Here is a 20,894-nt window from a genome sequence, read left to right on the forward strand (position 1 = left end):
AGTGTGTCACCGTGAAAATGCAGTCTACAAATGCTGGACTCTGCTACTGAGGGATGAGGCTTCCCCAGATAATGTAAAAAGCAATCAATGGCTTAAAATTTCCAGAGTTAGCCAATTTTAACAATAAGTCTGTTGATCAGAAGAAAGGAGAAGAATACGGACTATCATCCTAAGGAACATTTTCAGTTCAGAACCTAATAAACAGGCAAAGCATTTCCCTTTCCTAAGGCTTTAACCGTGGGGGTGGGAGATGGACCAGAGACAGTATTGCCTATCTAGAGATGGCTTGTGAAGGCAGCCACATTTCAGCATTAGGAGGGGAACCTTTCATTAATAACAATTTGACAGCACTCACCTACAGAAATGCTGATGCTTGGTATGTTGATACTGTTGCTTCATTGGTCCACAAAATATTTAAATATTGTCCAAGTGACACAATAACTTAATTTAACTTAATTAATTGGAACATGGGGAGACATTAGACAAAGAAAAAACACCTATTGCCACTATATGTTCTTGCAGGAAAAGATGATTGACCCTTGTATTTTGACCGTATTGGCTATATTGACGTACATTGAAACGGGTGGCAGACAGACCTATACTGGAGCCAACCACACTGGTCTTGCTGCTTGGTCTAAGGCAGCCATCCAGGGGAGTAAAGGAAAATGGCCATCATGTAGGCCTACAGGTGACCATGGCTACCATACAAAGGAGACCGCCAAGGCAGGTTTGACTTAATAGTCAAAGGCAGGTTCAGTTGATTTCAGAAACACAAAGAGCAGAAAAAAATGCCCACATGAGCCTGATGAAGACCAAAGCATGGTTTAGGTATTTTGGCCACTGTTAATAAATATCAATTCGGGAGCATCTAATTCAGTGTGCGGACATTTACCCTTCTACTACATGTTTACGTCAAGCACCTGGTGAACTTGTGTGTACAATACTTTTTTACAAACACATAGATGGCATTATCTTGAACATGTGTTGTACAGCCTACAGTGATTCCTTGAATGTCTCATTATTAACTCTGTTATTCTGACACAACACTATGGGCATTTCATAGGGAACATTAGCTAATTTAGACTTTACTGTTCATAAAAGAGGATCTGATAAAGCCATTACCTTATTAGTCCCAAATAATAAGTGTATGGCTACAACATACAGTAACAGTTGCTAGTGACAGTTCAACTACTAACTAATACAATTACAGAAGAAAATCAGCCTTTTTATAGTGTATTCTTTGTTTCAGAATTATTTAACATAATAGACGTTGAGAAAGTAATCAATTAACTTCATGAAATTTAGCGTGTTTGCACCACTATAGTACTTCAGATCACAGTTAGTTTTGTTGTCTGGTGCCCATGTTTCTATAGGGGATCCATCATGCATGTGCCTCATAGAAGACATTAAGACTCGTACTGACCTCTATGGAGACAATATGCTCTTTCTGAGCAGGTCAGTTCTCATTTAATTAGCTAGTGAACTAAACCTCTTTATGGGATGGAAGTGGCTAGACAGCAATCCACACAAATCTCTCCTCACTCTCAGTGTTACGGCTCATGTCCACGTGTCCTTGGGGTTCATGCACCTGTATCAAGCGCGGAGTGAGTGTGTGTGGCCACATCCTCCTGAAACTGATGATGCAAGCAAAAGTGTGCAATCATAGTGCACTCCGATATCTTTGTTCCCTCAGGATGAGTCTATGTTCCCAAACCATCATGAAACATATGATTAACATGGATGATCGCTCACATCACAAATATCCGACCAACAGTCTCTCAACCACACAAATGTACAATTATTTCTGTCAATTGCTATTGGCCTCTCAAACAGACTCAGCATATAGTTACTGTAAAACCTGAGAGATTCTATAAACTAAATGAACATTGAAAACGAGACTGGTATTGTTCTCAGATGCATAAATTCAAAAAATGTGCCTTCTTCACACATATGCGGTGGTCAAAGTGTGGAAATAAAAACACAAAGTTGATCAAGCAATGCTGCCGACAAAACACATTTAACAAAATGCTCACATTCTAGCTAACCCCTAGTCAGAGGGTCTTTGGGATAATTTCACAATTCATGTGCGTAGACAGATAACCCTCTTAAAAGAGAGAGGGGCGGGAGGGCGAGGGAGTGCAGGAGGAGAAGAGGTGGAGACAGGGGTTACAGGGAGAGAGCCGTAGAGGTCACAGCAGCCAGCTGACTGGGGTTCAGATTAACCTTCGCTGAGGGAGTGCACAGTGACTGAGGGGCACGGAGCTGTCGGGCGCGGTCTCACTTCCTCCTCGGGACGTCCAGGTTACAGGCAGCAGGAGGCTCCCCCGTCGCCATGGCGCAGCAGGCTATCAGCTCCCCCTTCCTCCGGCCCTTCTTCCTCAAGACCCCGGTGAGCGTGGCCAGCCCCGGGCGCCAGCGCCGCCACACGCTCCCCGCCAGCGAGTTCCGCAACCTCACGCCGCAGGACGCCATCAGCGTGTTCGAGATCGAGAGGGAAGGTACGTGGCCGTGTTAAGTGTTTGAATCATGGCAGTTTTGGTGGGATGTTTGGATACATTTTGTTTGGTGAAATGACTTAACTGGGGAGACTAGTTTCAGATACCTGTGATGACACTATGAGCAATACAGTAATGCTGTGGTAGCCTTAAGTTAGCTTTGGTGCACAGAATAAACAGAATCAGTCCTGTAATTTCAGTCATCATGACCTATAATTTTGATATTGCACTTTCCAATTTCAGTAAAAATGACTAATATAGTAAATTATGCAATTTGTAAACTGTATAACTATACATTGTGCACAAACATCTGATTCAAAAAGCGAATTCATCTGCCAAATGTCCGTGTAGAATTTTAGAAGAACAATTTTTTTTACGGGGTCGCATATTAAAAGAAGGATAAAATTAAATGCTTAAATTAGATGAATACTCTAACGTTGCTTTGACATCTGGCAAATTTGTGTTCTGCCAAAAACGGAGATTCCGGCTTTAGGGACACTGCCTCCATCCGTTACCTCTTCTCCCCAGCTTTTATCTCAGTGTCCGGGGAGTGCCCACTCACCCTGGAGGAGGTTCTGGGCTTCCTGGGCCAGTGTCCGGAGCTGTCCCTGGGCTGGTTTGAGGAGGGACAGCTGGTGGCCTTCATCATCGGCTCCGGCTGGGACAAGGAGCGCTTGGCACAGGTGACAGAGCGACCCTTCACTCAGCATCTTAAGCTTTATGCACAGCTTATACAGTACACAGTGTATCTGGGGCTCAGCTCCCAGAAGTCAGGCCAAAAAACAAGTTGAAATCTCATGGTTATGTGTGAATTAGATTGTAAAATTAATTTAAGATGCATAGAACTTCAGATTCCACATAGTGCTCGTCTGCTCAGAAAAATAATTAGATCTTTTTCACTTGATATGATCTTTGTTAGGACAAATCTGATATATTTGGACTTGTACTCATCACACAACAGATGCCACAAATGTCACACAGCATAGTAATGCACAATGAGGGTTTAATGTGTTGGCCATGCTAAGCTCATGCTTCACAGCTAATAGAGAGGTGTCCAAAATAGCACCAACAGTCAAGGGAAGAGTGGAACACCTACAGGGCAGTGGGGATGGTTGTGTTGTCTGTGGGAAGTGATGATCTGCTCCTCACTGTGTGCTGCTGTTGTCTTTAATGGTGTTTACACGTGGGCCGGCCGGCTGACCCGTGCACCAGGAGGCCATGACCAGGCACGTTGCGGACACGACGGCGGTGCACATCCACGTGCTCTCGGTGCACCGGCACTGCCGGCAGCAGGGCAAGGGCTCCATCCTGCTGTGGCGCTACCTGCAGTACCTGCGCTGCCTGCCGCGCCTGCGCCGCGCCCTGCTGGTCTGCGAGGAGTTCCTGGTGCCCTTCTACCTCAAGGCCGGCTTCAAGGAGAAGGGGCCCTCCGCCATCAGCGTGGGCTCCTTCGCCTTCATGGAGATGGAGTACCTGCTCGGGGGCCTGGCCTACGCCCGGCGGAACAGCGGCTGCTAGCGCCGCCCGCCGTCCCCGGCTCTGTCACCGCCTCCGGAGAGGGCCCCCCTCACCCACAACGCCAGTGCCACACAGACTCTGCCGCAGACTCACCCGAGTCTGACCAATGATCTACCTGTTCACCCAGCTCGTCCTCAGACCAGTCAAAACACCTCATAAAGAAGTACAGGACGGCTGCACCACAAGCGGTGTTCGTGTCGTCTTATCTCACATAGGGGTGCCTTATCCCAGGCAATGAACTGTAACGAGAGGCAGACCTTATCTGCCTGAAGACCCCCAAGGTCCACCTCAGCCTTCCTTAACCTTTTACAATCGTCGACCTCAACAAGCCGCAAAGGGCCAGCGTGATCTGGCAGAGAGAGAGAGAGTGAGTGAGTTCAGACTGGACTGATGCGATTAGGCCTTCATCATCAAGAGACTGTCCACAGAAACCCAGAATCTTCACACCACACTCGGCCTGAACGCTCTAGAAATCCAGCACTGGTCACAAAGCCACGATCTGTCTCTTACTCACAGCAGTCCAATCAAATGCACTGACCAAGATGGGGCAATTTCAGTCATACAAGATGTGTTAACTTTTTAACTGTAATTCAGAAAATATGTTCCATTGTGCTTTAGAAAAAGGGGCACTTCAGTACTGTACTGTAAATACCATTTTCTTTTATAAAACCTATGGAATTCATGCATTTCAATACTCACTGTCTGTAAGAGACCTGCTGACATATTTTTGCTTTTAATGTGCTCTGCAATGTATGATGTAACTGCAAACCAAAGATTCAAGCAGAACCCGTCTCAAAAAATCTGTTAGAAACGGTACTTGCAATTTGCTATGACATTACAAATGTCATTTTTATCATATCACATCATTTTTCAAAATCTGAGATGTGAAATAAAAGTTTAAAGACACCCTTTATGACATTCTGATATGAAAAACTACAACTTTTAGGCAAGATATGGGCATGTCTGGAATACAGAATCTTTTCCAACTGTCATAATAAGCAGAGTAAGTTTTTCTATTCATACACTGAAAAATAATCCCAGAAGTCTCCATGTGCATATAAAACAGTGTTTTCATTTTATACATATTCTATTCTCCAACTGTACTGTGGAAATGTCATAAGACGTTCTGCCTTGTGCGGTCATGCTCACAATGCCATTGTTGTTGAAGGAAAATGCCAGTGAAGCTGCTCCTCATTTTTAAAGCGAAGCTGTGCGCCATATTTCTGGGTCTAAAATGGTCATTTACTTCCTGAAAAGTATGCTCCAGAACATACTCAGCAAAACCCTTGTAAGTATATCATCCTGGGATTTTAAGTACACCAGATTTAGGGAAATGTTTGCCAACTTAACATCTTTCTCACACAGTGTACTCAACAAGCATACTCAAAAGTAGAGAAGCGTGCTGGATCGGACACACCACCCAACCTACACCGCACTCATCAGACCAAACACACAGATGCCAAAGAAAGAACCACACGAACACATCATCAGGCAGCACGAGGCACTCTCTTGCTGTATTCTCAGTTACAAGTAAGTAGGTGGTAGCTAAAACACTACCTCTTGCCATTCATCACCACTTTAGTAGCAGTAAACAAATAAATGGTTAACATTTGAGTGCTCAATCTAGTGTAACAAAAATATGGCAGTAGTTGGTACATGGTACATTTTTCAGCAAGGCACCAAAGGTGTTCTTTAGTTGGTTTTGATTACCCTGGTGGAGGTTGTTTCTGAGGTTTCTCGGGAAAATATTGCAACCTAAGCCTGGTTTGTGAAGTGCTTCAAAAATAATAATAAAAAAATCTAAAACCATAAAAACTGTCAAACTTTTCTCTAATGGACAAAAGAGGAGCAGCGCCTGGGTTGGTATCAGTCTATCCAGGGCTGGTTCCTCTGACTCCTCTTCAGCAGATATGAGAGGGTTTTTAAGGGAGGGTGGCTCTCCCAGTTGAATCTGATGATATGCAGATATTTCTATTGTTTCCAGAGTGATTGAGAGGGTTCAGGCTGACGGAAATAAGAAACGTTTCAGGGTTAAAACATCCATGATTCTATGAAGCTCTAACGACGGGATTTGGAAAAGTAAAAAAATAGAATAATGAAATGGATGAATGTCAGTTTCAGAGGGGGCTAGTGTCAGAGAACACGACGCCGCTCCACCAGCCATTCTCCTGGAGGAGGGGGACAGGGATTTGGGAATAGAGCCAGCCCAGCTGCTCCCTCTCCGCCCCAAACTCCCTCGCCCCGGGACCGCAGCCGGGGGGTGGGGTGGCCTCAGTGGAGGTGCGCGTTGAGGTCGTACTTCTCGCAGAACTTGTCCGTGAAGGGGATGCAGGTGAGCAGCTCGCACCACTCGCACTTGATGGGGTAGATGTAGAAGAGCACCGCCAGCCCGGCGAACAGGCCCACGAACACCACCAGGAAGACGATGATCTGGCAGCGCTTGCGGTACATGTCCATGCGCCCGAAGCTGATGTAGGGGAGGAAGGCGAAGGAGAGGAAGAAGCCCGAGATGAAGCCCGAGATGTGGGCGAAGTTGTCGATCCAGGGCAGCAGGCCGAAGGCGAAGAGGAAGAGGACCACGCAGAGCAGCTTGGCGAAGGCGCGCCACGGCCTGGCCAGGATCTGCCAGCTCTGGATCAGCTCCACGAACAGGCAGGCCAGGATGCCGAACTGAGAGCCCGCGGGCCCCACCTGCCCCCACACAAACCACAGGAGGGGCAGTCAGATAGGACCACACAAGCTCACATACTGTACAGCTCACGTGCACACACACACACACACACACACACACACGTACGCAAGCACTCTCACACAGACAAAAGCAAATACACGCACACGTACTTACGCAAGCACACACACACACACACACACACACAAAAGCAAATACACACACACGTACTTACGCAAGCACACACACACACAGACACACAAAAGCAAATACACACACGCATGCACGCAAGCATACACACACAGACACACAAAAGCAAATACACACATACGCACGCACGCAAGCACACACACACACAGATACACAAAAGCAAATACACACACGCATGCACGCAAGCACACACACAAACATGCACACACACACACGCATGCACACACACAAACCACAGGAGACCAAAGCAGCGCACACACACACCACCCACACACGTGAGTAAAATCACTGATCTCCCAGGACACACCATCCTAAATCCATGACCTAGCTCTAATCCATAAAGCTAAGCTGCATTAAATATAACATTCTCAGTCAGCAGTTTTAAGAACTCTCATTTGAAGGCCTCGCCATTTTTCAAGCAATAGATTTTCCGGAATTTACAATACCAGTCCTTCTAATGTATACTGCTGAGTGACCTCCTGTCCAAATTGGAATTGGGCGGCAGCGCAGTATAATGGGTAAGGAGTTGGTCTTTTAGCCTAAAGGTTCGTAGGTTCGATTCCCCGGTAGGACACTGCCGTTGTACCCTTGAGCAAGGTACTTCACCTGCATTGCTTCAGTACATATCAAGGTGTATAACTGGATGCAATATAAATCCTATTTAAAACGTTGTCTAAGTCGCTCTGGATAAGAGTGTCTGCTAAATGGCTGTAATGCAATGTAATGTGTTGTAATGTGAAAGAGCCCAGCGGTGGTATGGAAGGGGCGGTCGCACCTCGGCCTTGTAAGGCAGGAAGATGGCGCTGGCCAGGTTGCCGGTGATGCCGCTCAGGATGTAGATGATGGAGATCCGCAGCCAGCCCGCCAGCTTCTCCAGGTCCCTCAGGATGGTCATCTGGAAGCACACTGACACCAGGCAGTGCAGAATCCTAGTCAGGGAGAGAGAAGAGTCAAACTCCATACATGCAGGAGAACAAAGACAACTCCACACACACAATGGGGAGCACAGAAAACTTTGAACATAATGTAAATGTCAAAAATTGATTTTGAAAGACAGCGGCAATTGCTAATTAGCATTCTTTCAAACTTTTTTTCCCATCCCTTGTCCTTCTAGTGTAATCTCATTGCTGCAGTAAATTTCTTCCTCTGTAGTAGTTATTTGTTTACGAATGAGCCGATCAACAGTAAATCTGCAGCATTATGGTAAAAAAAAACTCTGAACTAACCGTCAGTGAGGAGATTATCTAAGTAATGTCTGCAAAGTGTCTGGATTCTGTCCAAAGAAGATTCAACAGAAGGACACAGTAGTTTGCAGATCTGGAGCTTAGAGTCAGAGGCACCTTCATCCAAACAGTGTACACACTGTGGGAAATACTGGCAACTACACACACACTGTGGGAAATACAGATAACTACACACACACTGTGGGAAATACAGATAACTCCACACACACTGTGGGAAATACAGATAACTCCACACACACTGTGGGAAATTACTGACAACTACAAACACACTGTGGGAAATACTGATAACTCCACACACACTGTGGGAAATACAGATAACTACACACACACTGTGGGAAATACAGATAACTACACACACACTGTGGGAAATACTGACAACTCCACACACATTGTGGGAAATACAGATAACTACACACACACTGAGGGAAATACTGACAACTACATACACACTGTGGGAAATACAGATAACTACACACACATTGTGGGAAATACTGAAAACTCCACACACACTGGGAAATACTGACAACTCCACACACATTGTGGGAAATACAGATAACTACACACACACTGAGGGAAATACTGACAACTACATACACACTGTGGGAAATACAGATAACTACACACACATTGTGGGAAATACTGAAAACTCCACACACACTGGGAAATACAGATAACTACACACACACTGTGGGAAATACAGATAACTACACACACACTGTGGGAAATACAGATAACTACACACACACTGTGGGAAATACTGATAACTACACACATACCGTGGGAAATACAGATAACTACACACACACTGTGGGAAATACAGATAACTACACACACACTGTGGGAAATACTGACAACTACACACACATTGTGGGAAATACTGACAACTCCACACACACTGTGGGAAATACCAACTCCAACTCCCCCTTGGCCTATGGCTTCACTGTGCTTTTTTTGAACACAAGGAACAGTTCTCTGCCCAGGCTTTGTTAACCAGAAATCGCTCTTGAGGAAAATGTTTGGGGGGGAAAACAGCGCAGTGTTTATGTGAATGTTTTTCACATTAGTAAGAGGACACACCATAAAAGGAGCCACACTGGCTAAATCCACAGGGATGAAACAAACAGAGTGCATGTGTATAAATAGTGGCAGAGGATTTGGGCCCAACTGATCTGTCGGCCAGACACTTTCACGCTAGCATAAAACACGGTAAACAAGCTCGGGGCGGAGTGGATACCACTCTATTTAAAAGGCCTCCGAAGCTCATAGAGAATTAAATGCTTAAAGACAAAGGAGCATTAGCGGAGAATCTATGTAATGAGAAGAGCAGGTAGTTCTTGGTGAGTGTGGCCTGAGCACGTGGAGGAAGGCTCTGGGGATGTTCTGCCTGGACAGGCAGGCTGTGAACACTCTGTTACACAGTATTTTACACACTACGTTCACCCTAAGGGATCTGCATGGGAATACTGAAACTCATCGCATTATCATCTTTACCTGAGCATTTATTACATTTGAGACTAAACTACTATGCAGGCAGGTCTGCTATTGTCTGTGGATACATATACCCTGATGGAGAGCTGTTTTCAGATAAATACAAGCATAGTGTGATAGCTTAACTGTGAAAGTAATATATTTGACTGTCAGATGGCACTGGTTGCGTTGAATGGTGTGAGGACAGCGCCTCCTTGTGGCCGCACGCAGTCAGGTCCCTGCCCACTCACCCGGCGTGCAGGAAGAGGGAGAGCCACAGCCTGTAGAACTGATCTGGGATCTCAGGGTTGAGGAACGGCAGCAGCCCACACACGTCGTCCATACAGTGCACCTGGAGGAAGTCAACAGTTTCATTTTTTACCCCCCGGAGCTCAAAGACAGCACATAAAAGCCGTCTTCATGATGAAACGAGACCAGGCAGTATCAAAATACAAGTCCATTTATTATGTTCGAACAGCACCCTTTGGTGTGAACATGACTACGATCCATTTTGATAATCATTATACAATTCTGGAATTCATTATACAGTTTAGAGATTCATTATGCAATTTGGAGATTCATTATACAATTTGGAGATTCATTATACAATTTTGAGATTCATTATACAATTCTGGAATTCATTATACAATTTGGAGATTCATTATACAATTTTGAGATTCATTATACTGTTTCCACCATCATTCCAACTACCAGAGAGAAACATCTCTCATGCAGCCATCAGCATTTTCCCTCAGAGAACCACCATCTCTCTTCTCAGTCTAGAGAATGTGCTGGTGCTGGCGGGGATGCCTATGCAGGTCCCCAGTGCTTCAGACTGAGCACGGCTACATGTGGGGATCAGCAGCAGTGCTCTCTTGGCAGTTCAGATGAAAGGGATTAGACTCTATGCTACTCTGAAAATTAACGCGACCTTCTTAAAGGTGGATTGCACCCCCTTTGATCTCAGACACACCTGGCGTGCGGTCGTCCTCTGCTGTCAGCCTCACATGCCCGGACCAGTAGCGCTAGCGTTGAGCTGGTTCTGGACTGAGTCAGCTGTTCAGTTGTGCTGGTACAGACCCGGTGAAATGGGCTAAACTTACAACATTTCACTGAAAGATGCCACACCACAGATGGCTGCCCCCCGACTGTGCTAAATCAGTGACTAATATGTGCTAAATCAGATTAATATGTCAAAGTGTCTATGGGCTCAACGTAACACCCTACCAGCGACTAACACTGACAATGCGCTCACTATTCACAAGACAATTACAGTATGTCTATAGCTACTACCAACTACCCATACACTCTTCTAATAACTGTTAGCTCTCCATTTTCTCTGAACAAATGCCTACCATTGTAATATTTTATACATTTGTTGTCAGAAATTAGTATATTTTCCCTTGTGAACTTGAGATGCAGATATTGTTCCTTAAAACCAATATTTTCTCTCAACCTGCTGTTATTGGTTTGCTTTGTTGATGAATAAAACAGTGAGTTTAGTGAATGACTAATCATATCTTCAGGTAGAGTCCTTGTTTACGGCACCATCACCACTATCTCACCTGTGAGCAAAGCGTGGCTTCTTCATGGAAGTAACCCATCATGAAGTCACAGTACTCCCGGGATGTGATCTCACACCTGCGCAGGTCAAACGCACAGAGTCAGGGTGTCAGGGCAGGGCACCTCACAGGCCAACACTCACAGATCTCCACAGCAAGGACTACACTGTGATATCCCTGCAGCTTTTCATACTGTTACAACAAGTGGGTGAACACTGACATTCAATTGACTGATGAATCAGAAAAGTAAAGATCTCTGGAGACGTGGAGGCCTTGCGTGCGTCAGTGTTCCAGACCAGCGGAAGTGTGCGGGAGCGGTTCCCCTCAGAGGCCTGTCTGAGCCGGCTCTCCTCACCTCCCTTTGGTGCCGATGCAGCAGGGCCGGCCGGTGATGGCGCAGTCTATGTGGGGCAGGTTGGTGTGGTTCCCCGTGCTTAATTTGGTGCAGATCTGTGAACGGATCAATATTCAAAGCGTCAGTGGTAGTTAAGGGTCACTACTGTGTGAATGCATGGATGGAATCAGAACTGTGTGGGTCAGCTGAATATGTTGTGTGGCTGTACTCACTGGCCACTTTGTGATGTCATCAGGCCATTCGTGAGGTGACCCAGAGGCTGGCTCCAGACAAATCCTGTGCAGAAAAAATAAATAGGGAGGGACAGACAGGTCACACCCAAGTTGGTGAGATACAAAGCAATCACAACAAGGGTTGATGAGGTACAGACCAATCACATGGAGGGTTGGTGAGGTACAGACCAATCACACTGAGGGTAGGATAGAACAATCGAAGAAAGAGAAACTACAGGCCTCTACACTGCACACTGCTAATGGGGGAACAGTTAAGGGTACAGTCAGAGCAGCTGTCTGTAACTGTTACCTGTTTGTGCCGGTATACACAGGTGCTACATGGTGGTCTTACCTGGGGTCCTGCTGACACACAGATCCATACTGCCTCACTTTCCCCTCCAGGTGCGGGGCACTGGGATGCTGAGGCCACTTCACCCACACAGCCAGGGTAGTCTAAGACCATGGGAGAGAAACAGGGTTACAGCAGCTCTCAATGTTGGCCACCATGTATCCTGTGTGTGTTTCAGTGCATGTGTGTGCGAACAAAAATACTGTGTGTGTGTGTGTGTGTGTGTGCATGTGTATGGGTGTATACTGTATCATTTGTATGCGTATACTGTGCCATTTGTATGCGTACATGTGGGCACCTGCACATGCTCATGCTGATATGCGCGTGCATGTGTGCGTGTGCATGGGAGAACGTGGATGTGTGTGCGCATTGGAGTCTGGCGCTCACAGAGCACTGCTCCTCAGACGTCTGCACGCAGCCCGAGCGGTCGTTGCGCACGCAGCAGGCAGAATGGCGCTCCTTCTCCCTCTTCTCCTGGATCAGATCGTGCACCTGCTGGTCCTGCCGCATGCAGGGGGAGAACTTCGCCCCCAGGTGAATCAGCGCCTCCTGCAGGCCGAGCAATGAAAATGTAAGAGGCACATTAATCACGTGGGTTCTGTGATTCCGGTCCTGCCGTATCCCAGATCCCTGATCCATGGTAAATAAATGGCTGTCCTTAAGAAGTTTAACTGTACATTAAGTGTGTCCTGCACGCTTACAATTTATCATTACCAGTTTCTAATATACTGTTTTTCTATTTAATGACAGCTCCAAATGTACACAATGTAAAACTCAAAGCATCGCTTACCGAACTTGGCCCAACCCAGAAGTTTTCTTGCTGTACAAACTTTACGTTTTCATAAACACCTTTATTTCTTAAAACCTGGAACATAAAAGAAGATGCCTCATGAAATGCAATGGTAACATCGTTACACTCCTGTTTGGAAGCAATGGCAAAGCAGCTTTGTCTATTTTGTCTCTTTCATCTACAATGAAGTCCATTTTTCTTTCAGTACTTTTATATACGGTTTATTTGCTAATACCACTTTGCCTCCGTGTCAATTTTTCATGTTTCTTATTTTAAAACTGGAAAGAGCTGCATTAAACTCTTAGTAATGTTGTGAGAGTGGATGACACGAGGATTTATACTCACAGAATCTACGGTCTCGTGTTGTGAGAAGCCCACTGGTGCAATGCCATAGATGCACACTGCCAGGATTGTGATCAGCAAGTGGACAAATGTTATCCAGTATGTGAAAAAAGGCCTGAGGAGACATATAACACTGAATCAGTGCACAGTCATTTAACACGGGCTCTGTATCCTCAAGGCAACCAGCACAGAATCCATAAGAAGAATGTGCAGCAGGAATAACATTAGCTAAGGGGGGGCAGGGGGCTGTCAGGCGGTACCTGTGGTCATCCATGTCCTCAATCTGCCTTTTGACGTAGCTGTCGATGCGCTTGCGGTAGGTGCGGTTGGTGAGCTTGCCCACCATGCCCAGGCCGTACGGCCGCTTCTCGCGGGCGAAGAGCTTCTTGACGGGCACGGCGATGCGCTGGCCGCGCCGCTGCCCGCTCACGCTCACCACCTCCTGGCGCAGGCGTACCTTGGGCTGCACCAGCGCGCCCTCCTTGCCCTTGCGCCAGCCTCGCTCCAGCGGCCTGCGGGAAGAGAAGCGCCAATAATGACCCACCAGGCAGAAGGAGCCAAAATGGACCCTATTTCCAAAAAGAGGCTGGAAAACACGGAAACAGGTGGCACAGACAGGTGGCAGGATGGGTAGTTGGTGCCAGCCCTGTGTTTGCTATGGGGCAGGGCACGCAGGCATGGGTTTAGCAGAGTGTGATGGGATACCAGTGCGGTCGGTGCTCTGTTTACATGTGGTCTCTTTGTACAAGCCCAAGCAGCTCTGTTTACCTCAGCCAGCCTCAGCCACACTCACTGACAAAGCCATGGGAACACTTTACAGGAGCTCTGCTACAGCCTATCGTTGTAGAAGTGCCACAGCGTGGTACTGTGCTACTGCCTGTTCGTTGCACAAGTTCAGCTCATGTTATGGGGCACATATCATAGTAGTTAGGCTATGATTGGTGGTTAGACTTATTACAAGACCTGTGCGTAAGCGTAAGGACAAAACATTGGTCCTAGCATACCAGGCAGTCATGGGATCAGCCCCAGCATATCTCCACAAGATCTTCAAACCCTACATGCCAGCCAGACCCCTCCGTTCCGCTACCTCAGGACGCCTGGCACCTCCCCCTCTTCGCACTTGCACTTCCTGATCACGTCTCTTGTCTGTTCTGGCCCCACGATGGTGGAATGACCTCCCCGTGGAGGTCAGAACAGCTGAGACCCTGACCCACTTCAAGCGACAACTGAAGACTCACCTCTTCAGGCTGCACCTCTCCCCATCCCTCCCTACCTCCCTGTAATCTCTAAATTGACTGTAAGCTTAGGGTTGTAACTAGGTAGCTGTTGCGTAGTTGGCTTAGTTAATGCACTCGTGTCTTAACTACTGCTTGTATTTTTGCATAGACTGCGTTGTTGCTGTTCTTGTTTGTGTTAGTGTTAATCATTTTACCTTCAGGGTCCAAGTTAAACTATGCGGTTGTTCCCTGCACTTGGAACGGTACTTCTCTCTAGGGTTTTCAACACACTTGTTCCTGGTTATGGTTACATACTTTGTTGTACGTCACTCTGGATAAGAGCGTCTGCCAAATGCCTGTAATGTAATGTAATGTAATGTGTACATTAAATGGATTGTGAATATGACTGTGTGTATGTAGGTGGGTGTGAGTGTGTGTGTATGTAAGTATGCATGTGTGTGTGTGTGTGTGTGTGTATGTAAGTATGCATGTGTGTGTGTGTGTGCAGATAGCCAGACTGCAAGCGCTATACAGACTCACAGCATGAGGTGGCTCCTCTCCAGCTCACTCTTATCCAGTGCGCTGCCTGTCATATCGCTGTCGTCCAGCACCTTGCTCGACTCCGCCTCTTTGATGGCGGCCTCCGAAGGCGACTCGAACACCTCATCGGCAAACGTGGAGAGCTCCTCGTGCATCAGGGCATCCTGTGGAGGAGGAAGGGGAGGGAGACCGAAGAACACCTCATTGTACACACACTTTCCAACCATTCTAAAAACAAATAAACAATCGTGACAATAGTACAGAATCTGAGTCCTTGTTAAAAAAAATAATCCTCCAGGGGGCGATGTTGTAACATTACAGTGATAGGCCTGAACTACTAAATGAATAGCATTGTCTTGGTGTACAGTAAGGTCAGTGCATAGCCATAGCGCACAGCAGCAGGCACACGTCGCAGCCAAACCGATTGTGGAGACGTGCCCTTTCCCTCACCCTGGCGAAGAAGGAGGTGTCCAGCTCGTCAGGGAAGTCCACCGTATCCTCTTCCAGGAAACTGGCCGGGGTGAAACTGCGTCTCTGGGCCCGCCTCAAAGTACCCTCTCGCAAAGAGCGGCCCTGAGGAAACAGTCACGCTGGTCACCTTCCTGCTGTCAATGCGCCATTCAAACACACACTCACTCTCTTTCCCCCTCTCTCTCTCTCTCTCAGACAACAATACATTGTGACTATACTTCTCAACCTTCAGCCTAAGCACTGCACAGCATGATATAACTGGCATGTGGTACACAGAAACACTGGTTTCATTGAGAGGGCCACAGTAAGTTTGATATCCAAATAGTTCTGCTCTTCCAAAGGAACTATTGTATGGGTTCCAGTTACAGTTAATAGTTCTTTGGTCATCTAGCTCAAGGGCCAGATTCCTGCAGTTTGTGGACAGTGTTGGTTAGTACATAGCACGGCTACTTTGAGTATTATATATTTATATACAGATAAATACATCTGTTCTAACTTACAGGCTTTTAAGATCACTAAAATCCTATTTAACCATTTTACAATTTTTACAACCATCAACCTTTACAATTTAATTGGCCCCTTTATCAAGTGGGTGTTCTTGCCAACATGAAAATAAAAGATGCATTTTATAATTGGAATCTTCTGCACCATAATCCTCCGCTTCAGTATTTTATTTTTAGTTCTGGAGGAAATACTTCACTTTCTGAATGTGCACTATGAAAAATGAATACAACAAAAATACACAGATAAACCTGACTAAACCAATCATGTTGACGTGTTGTTACAGCCCCAGATAGAAGTTACCTGTTTATTTACTTGTAATGCAGTGTTCTGTGGCCCTAAGCCATATTTAGATTCATGTCAAGTTCTGGTTAAACATTTGCATGACAGTCAAAAAGTGAAAACTTTATATGGGTGCATGGACAATAATCTGTCTCGTAGTGAGATCTACATTATTCATGTCTGTATCAGATTCCATCAGTGTCATGAATTCTAGCTCTGACATGCTGCTGTTGAAGCCAGTGCTGGAATAAAAATGTATTATTTTCTATCCATAAGGTACCAACAATGGTTGAAGAAATACTATGTGTACCTGAAAACAACTTAGCCTTGTGTCTGAATTCATATTCATTTGGCAGCACAAATTATTAGACAAATTGAAATAGTGCTTAACTGCATTTGTTTCTTGTGACTGTTTTGTTCAAAAGGGCATTGGTTAATGTCTCGGCTTTAAACACTCTTAACATTTGCAAGACCACTTCTGCTTTTGCTTTTGCTTTGGGATTTATTTACATAGCCACCCACACAAACCAAACCTATGTTAAACTAGAAAGAATACAGTCAGTAGAGTGCAGGCCTCCACCAAGGCACAACAACAAATATCCTGGCAATCCAGTCATTACTTTCCAAGATATGTTTGGCCTGACAGTGGCACTAGAGGAAAAGTCATGGGGTCACCAAAATCAATAGGTTTCTTTCCCTTGGGAATATGAATGTGCACAGCAAATTTGATGGCAATCCGGCCATTACTTCTTGAGATATTTCGATCGCAACCCGAAAGTTTAGCCTGATGGTGGCTCTAGGGGAAAGGTCATGGGGTCACCAAAATCAATAGGGTTATTTCTCTTCAGAACATGAATGTGCACACCAAATTGGCAATCCAGCCATTGCTTAGTATGCCTGTTATGGACCAATGGACAAACGAACGGACGAAAAAAATGCACAAACAGGCGTCATTACCTATAAGGACCTCCTAGGTAATAATTGCTTGAAATGCACCAGAATCGTTATATCATGGATCAGTATCAGGTGCTGATATATAAATCTACTTAAAAATTTAAATGATCACACTATTACGAAGAATGTATTTATATAAACAAAATAAACAAGAAAATATAAACAAAATACTCTTTAAAGAGACACTACTTTACCCTGAACCCTGAGGTATTCCTTTAAGAACACAGGTTTTGGAACCGCTGTACTACATCACTTGAGAAGGCAGCCCTCATGCATACACATATTATGCAGCGCTAGAGAAATTGATAGTGTTACATTAAACTTTAATATGATACACAGTAACACTGTTGACTGCAAAATGACCATCAAAGGCCACTACTTTGCGTCTTCTCACACTCTGGTGCCTCTAGTGGTAAAACACAATTGCTGTCACTTACTATCACAGTCAAAACAAATACTGTCAGAAAGTAGATAAATGATAAATGTGAAGTATGATTAAAGCTAGCTCAGCACAGCTCACCTTGACCAGAGCCGCCGCCGCCCGGAAGCTCATCTTGGCAACGGACTCCCTTTTGCGTCGCCGGGGCAGCCGGTTGAAGCCGGAGCGGGAGCTGGTGAAGGAGCAGAGCGAGGCGGCACCGGGGGTTATGGGAGTCTGGGGCACGCTGTACCCGTCCACCTCCTCCACCATGCGGAACGCTCGCCCCCGCGCCAGGGGGTCCACAATCTGGGGAGCGGGACGCAGAAGAGAGCAGAATATCCATTTCTCACTGGGGTGATCACGTGACAGTGGCAGAGTGCTCAGTTTGGTCCGTGCTGAACGGAAGGTTTAGACGGGTAAGTCCTGTCCCACGGTACTGCCCTACCTTCTGCATGCCATGCTGGGAGGCGGGCACGTAGAGGGGCGGGGGCGTCTCAGTGCTGGTGAGGGAGATGTTGTCCTGGCTGGGGAGGTCCATCTCGCGGATGACCTGGGGCTTCAGCTTGCCGTAGCGCTGGCTGCAGTGGCGCAGGCTCTTCCTCTGCCATTTCTGAGTGGCATCGCTGTCCTTACTGACGCCGAACCAGTCCGCCGTGCCCCTGCGCGCCAGCACAGCACAGCACAGTCAGCAGGCACGTGCACACGCACAGTCCTAAACACTCACCCACAGTGCACTTACACTCACACACACATACTCACAGCACAGTCAGCACGCACACACACAGTCCTAAACACTCACCCACAGTGCACTTACACTCACGCACACATACTCACAGCACAGTCAGCACGCACACACACAGTCCAAAACACTCACCCACAGTGCATTCACACTCACACACACATACTCACAGCACAGTCAGCAGGCACGCGCACACGCACAGTCCTAAACACTCACCCACAGTGCACTTACACTCACACACACATACTCACAGCACAGTCAGCACGCACACACACAGTCCTAAACACTCACCCACAGTGCACTTACACTCACGCACACATACTCACAGCACAGTCAGCACGCACACACACAGTCCAAAACACTCACCCACAGTGCACTTACACTCACACACACATACTCACAGCACAGTCAGCAGGCACGCGCACACGCACAGTCCTAAACACTCACCCACAGTGCACTTACACTCACACACACATACTCACAGCACAGTCAGCACGCACACACACAGTCCTGAACACTCACCCACAGTGCACTTACACTCACACACACATACTCACAGCACAGTCAGCACGCACACACACAGTCCTGAACACTCACCCACAGTGCATTCACACTCACACACACATACTCACAGCACAGTCAGCACGCACGCGCACACACAGTACTAAACACTCACCCACAGTGCATTCACACTCACACACACATAACAACACACACGTGCACTTACACTCATACACACATACTCACATATAACAACAACACACACACGTGCATTTATACTCACACACACATACACACATACAACACACACGTGCACGTATACTCAGAAACACACATACTCAAGACACACATGTGCACTTACACTCACACACACATACAACACACACGTGCAGTTATACTCACACACACATACTAACATATAACACACATAAGCACGTATACTCACACATACATACTCATATACAACAACAACACACATGTGTACATACTGTATACGCACAAACACTCATGTATGCACAAACATACACACAGACAGACAGACATACACACGTCACAACAGAAAGTTTGACTATGTTCACAAAATCCTCCCAACCTATGGTGTCTGAAAGCTGGCCTCAGTAGAAAATTTTGTGTTAAAGGACAATGAATTCACCTCCAATCCCAGGAAAAAGTGACCATGGACTTTAGGCCTGCTGTCTACACATGCCCTGAAGTACATTAATGAGCCAATCAGCTCCAAATCTCCAAATCCAAGTTTAATTATTTATAAAGCAGGTGACAGCATACTCAAGCATGATACATTCACAATCTACAACTGCACATTCCAGATATAAAACAGTACCATACAGTTCAGTAGACTGTAATGTTAATATTACATCCCACTAGTAAAAGTACACTCAAAGACAAGAAAATGTACCACAGTATTTACCAACGATAAATTAATAAAAGTAATAAAAACAAGTAATTATGTGAACATGATACTGAAATAAATGTAACTCCACTGTAATTCTCAGGTTCCTCACTGAACACACTGAGTTGTCAGCCTGCGCACTCAACACTGCACAGTCAGAGCAGCTGCGCTGGACTTCGGGAAAGTGCGTCACAGAAGCAGAGAGACGAAGAACAGCACAGGGAAAGAATCACTACCTGCCTGCTACTCTCCATTAGGGACACAGTCCAGCCGTCCCAGGCGCTGGGAACAAGTCGTCTTTAACCCTCTTTTTTAAAAGTCTTTTGCGCAGGAGTGTGGCTGTCCTCCTTTCTGTGTGTTTGAATGGCGAGGTCCTACATCACGGGCCCGCCTTGGACGGGCGCCGCGTGTTTGTGTGTGCGAGCGAGCGAGTGTGCGTGTGCGTGTATGAGTGTAGGGGTGACACGGCTACGCTGTATAGATTAGGAGGAGGAAGGGAGCCTTGCCAGAGAGAGGACATTCAGATTGTTTAGAGAAGAGAGCTCTAAGTAATAACAGAGTCCACCACTACATCATTACAGAGAGGCAGGCGGAGGGAGACCTTTTATGGCGGTACGGGGGGGGGGAGAAACTGCTCATTGTTGTCCACTTTTGATGAAAGTTTTAAAGTGGATTTTAGAAAAAAAAAAAAGCCAGGCCCAGTAAGCATTTTTGCCATTGGACGCCTTACCTAACATGGGAGACCAAAAACTGGAATGACTTCCCAGGGGAACTATTTTAAAGAGCAGCAAACACAACTTCCATCTGTTGTGTGGCCACAGAGCACTGTACTGTATCTGCTGGAGATGAAAACCCAGATAAAAAAAAAAAAGCACTAACTCAGCCCAGGGTGTGCTAAGAGCACGCCAACAAAGCCGCCCATTTGATTTGCTCTTCCTGAGCAAGCCGCATGGCAACTGGACAACAGGATGTGAGGTACGCGTTTTTGGCCGCCCTCTTCCCCGGGGTCCACACGCACTCCTGAACCCCGCAGCCAACGCAGCGCGCTCGGCGCGTCACGGTTAATCAGAGGCGGGATTGTCTGAGGGGAGCAGAGAGGAGCGGGCGGCCCCTAATCGGATTACGCTGAATGGCTCAGTATTAATG

At 46.4% G+C, this 20,894-nt stretch overlaps 2 protein-coding genes across 7 annotated transcripts in view; one reads left to right on the plus strand and one right to left on the minus strand.

The window, feature by feature from the left end:
• The first annotated feature begins 2,190 nt into the window (after positions 1–2,190).
• On the plus strand, positions 2,191–4,390 carry aanat2 (arylalkylamine N-acetyltransferase 2). Its single transcript, XM_035406086.1, has 3 exons — positions 2,191–2,498; positions 3,024–3,178; positions 3,708–4,390. Exons 1-3 carry the CDS (start codon positions 2,333–2,335, stop codon positions 4,011–4,013), a joined length of 627 nt encoding a protein of 208 aa, XP_035261977.1. The 5' UTR covers positions 2,191–2,332; the 3' UTR covers positions 4,014–4,390.
• A 1,110-nt stretch (positions 4,391–5,500) lies between these two features.
• Positions 5,501–20,894, minus strand: part of LOC118221223 (inactive rhomboid protein 1) — a 47,362-nt gene continuing 31,968 nt past the window's right edge. For 5 of the 6 annotated variants that reach the window (XM_035406081.1, XM_035406082.1, XM_035406079.1 and 2 more), the window contains 15 exons: positions 18,044–18,257; positions 17,698–17,904; positions 15,420–15,542; positions 14,970–15,133; positions 13,473–13,724; positions 13,216–13,327; positions 12,871–12,945; positions 12,468–12,629; positions 12,084–12,184; positions 11,732–11,795; positions 11,520–11,614; positions 11,168–11,243; positions 9,854–9,954; positions 7,667–7,820; positions 5,501–6,704 (listed from right to left, as the gene is read on the minus strand). In XM_035406081.1, the coding sequence (XP_035261972.1) occupies positions 6,285–6,704; positions 7,667–7,820; positions 9,854–9,954; positions 11,168–11,243; positions 11,520–11,614; positions 11,732–11,795; positions 12,084–12,184; positions 12,468–12,629; positions 12,871–12,945; positions 13,216–13,327; positions 13,473–13,724; positions 14,970–15,133; positions 15,420–15,542; positions 17,698–17,904; positions 18,044–18,257 (2,320 nt within the window). In that variant the 3' untranslated portion in view covers positions 5,501–6,284. Of the gene's footprint in view, positions 6,705–7,666; positions 7,821–9,853; positions 9,955–11,167; positions 11,244–11,519; positions 11,615–11,731; positions 11,796–12,083; positions 12,185–12,467; positions 12,630–12,870; positions 12,946–13,215; positions 13,328–13,472; positions 13,725–14,969; positions 15,134–15,419; positions 15,543–17,697; positions 17,905–18,043; positions 18,258–19,430; positions 20,351–20,894 lie in introns of those variants that run through there. The other variant, XM_035406084.1, reaches the window with a different exon arrangement.

The sequence above is a fragment of the Anguilla anguilla genome, chromosome 2 (assembly GCF_013347855.1).
Source record: "Anguilla anguilla isolate fAngAng1 chromosome 2, fAngAng1.pri, whole genome shotgun sequence".
Classification (NCBI taxonomy): domain Eukaryota; kingdom Metazoa; phylum Chordata; class Actinopteri; order Anguilliformes; family Anguillidae; genus Anguilla; species Anguilla anguilla.

Bases quoted from the DNA above. Each gene is read 5' to 3' on its own strand.
- aanat2 (XM_035406086.1), top strand. From the start codon at position 2,333: ATGGCGCAGCAGGCTATCAGCTCCCCCTTCCTCCGGCCCTTCTTCCTC. The intron at 2,499-3,023 runs GTACGTGGCCGT...TCTTCTCCCCAG, and splicing joins GTTCGAGATCGAGAGGGAAG to CTTTTATCTCAGTGTCCGGG. The intron at 3,179-3,707 runs GTGACAGAGCGA...CCCGTGCACCAG, and splicing joins ACAAGGAGCGCTTGGCACAG to GAGGCCATGACCAGGCACGT.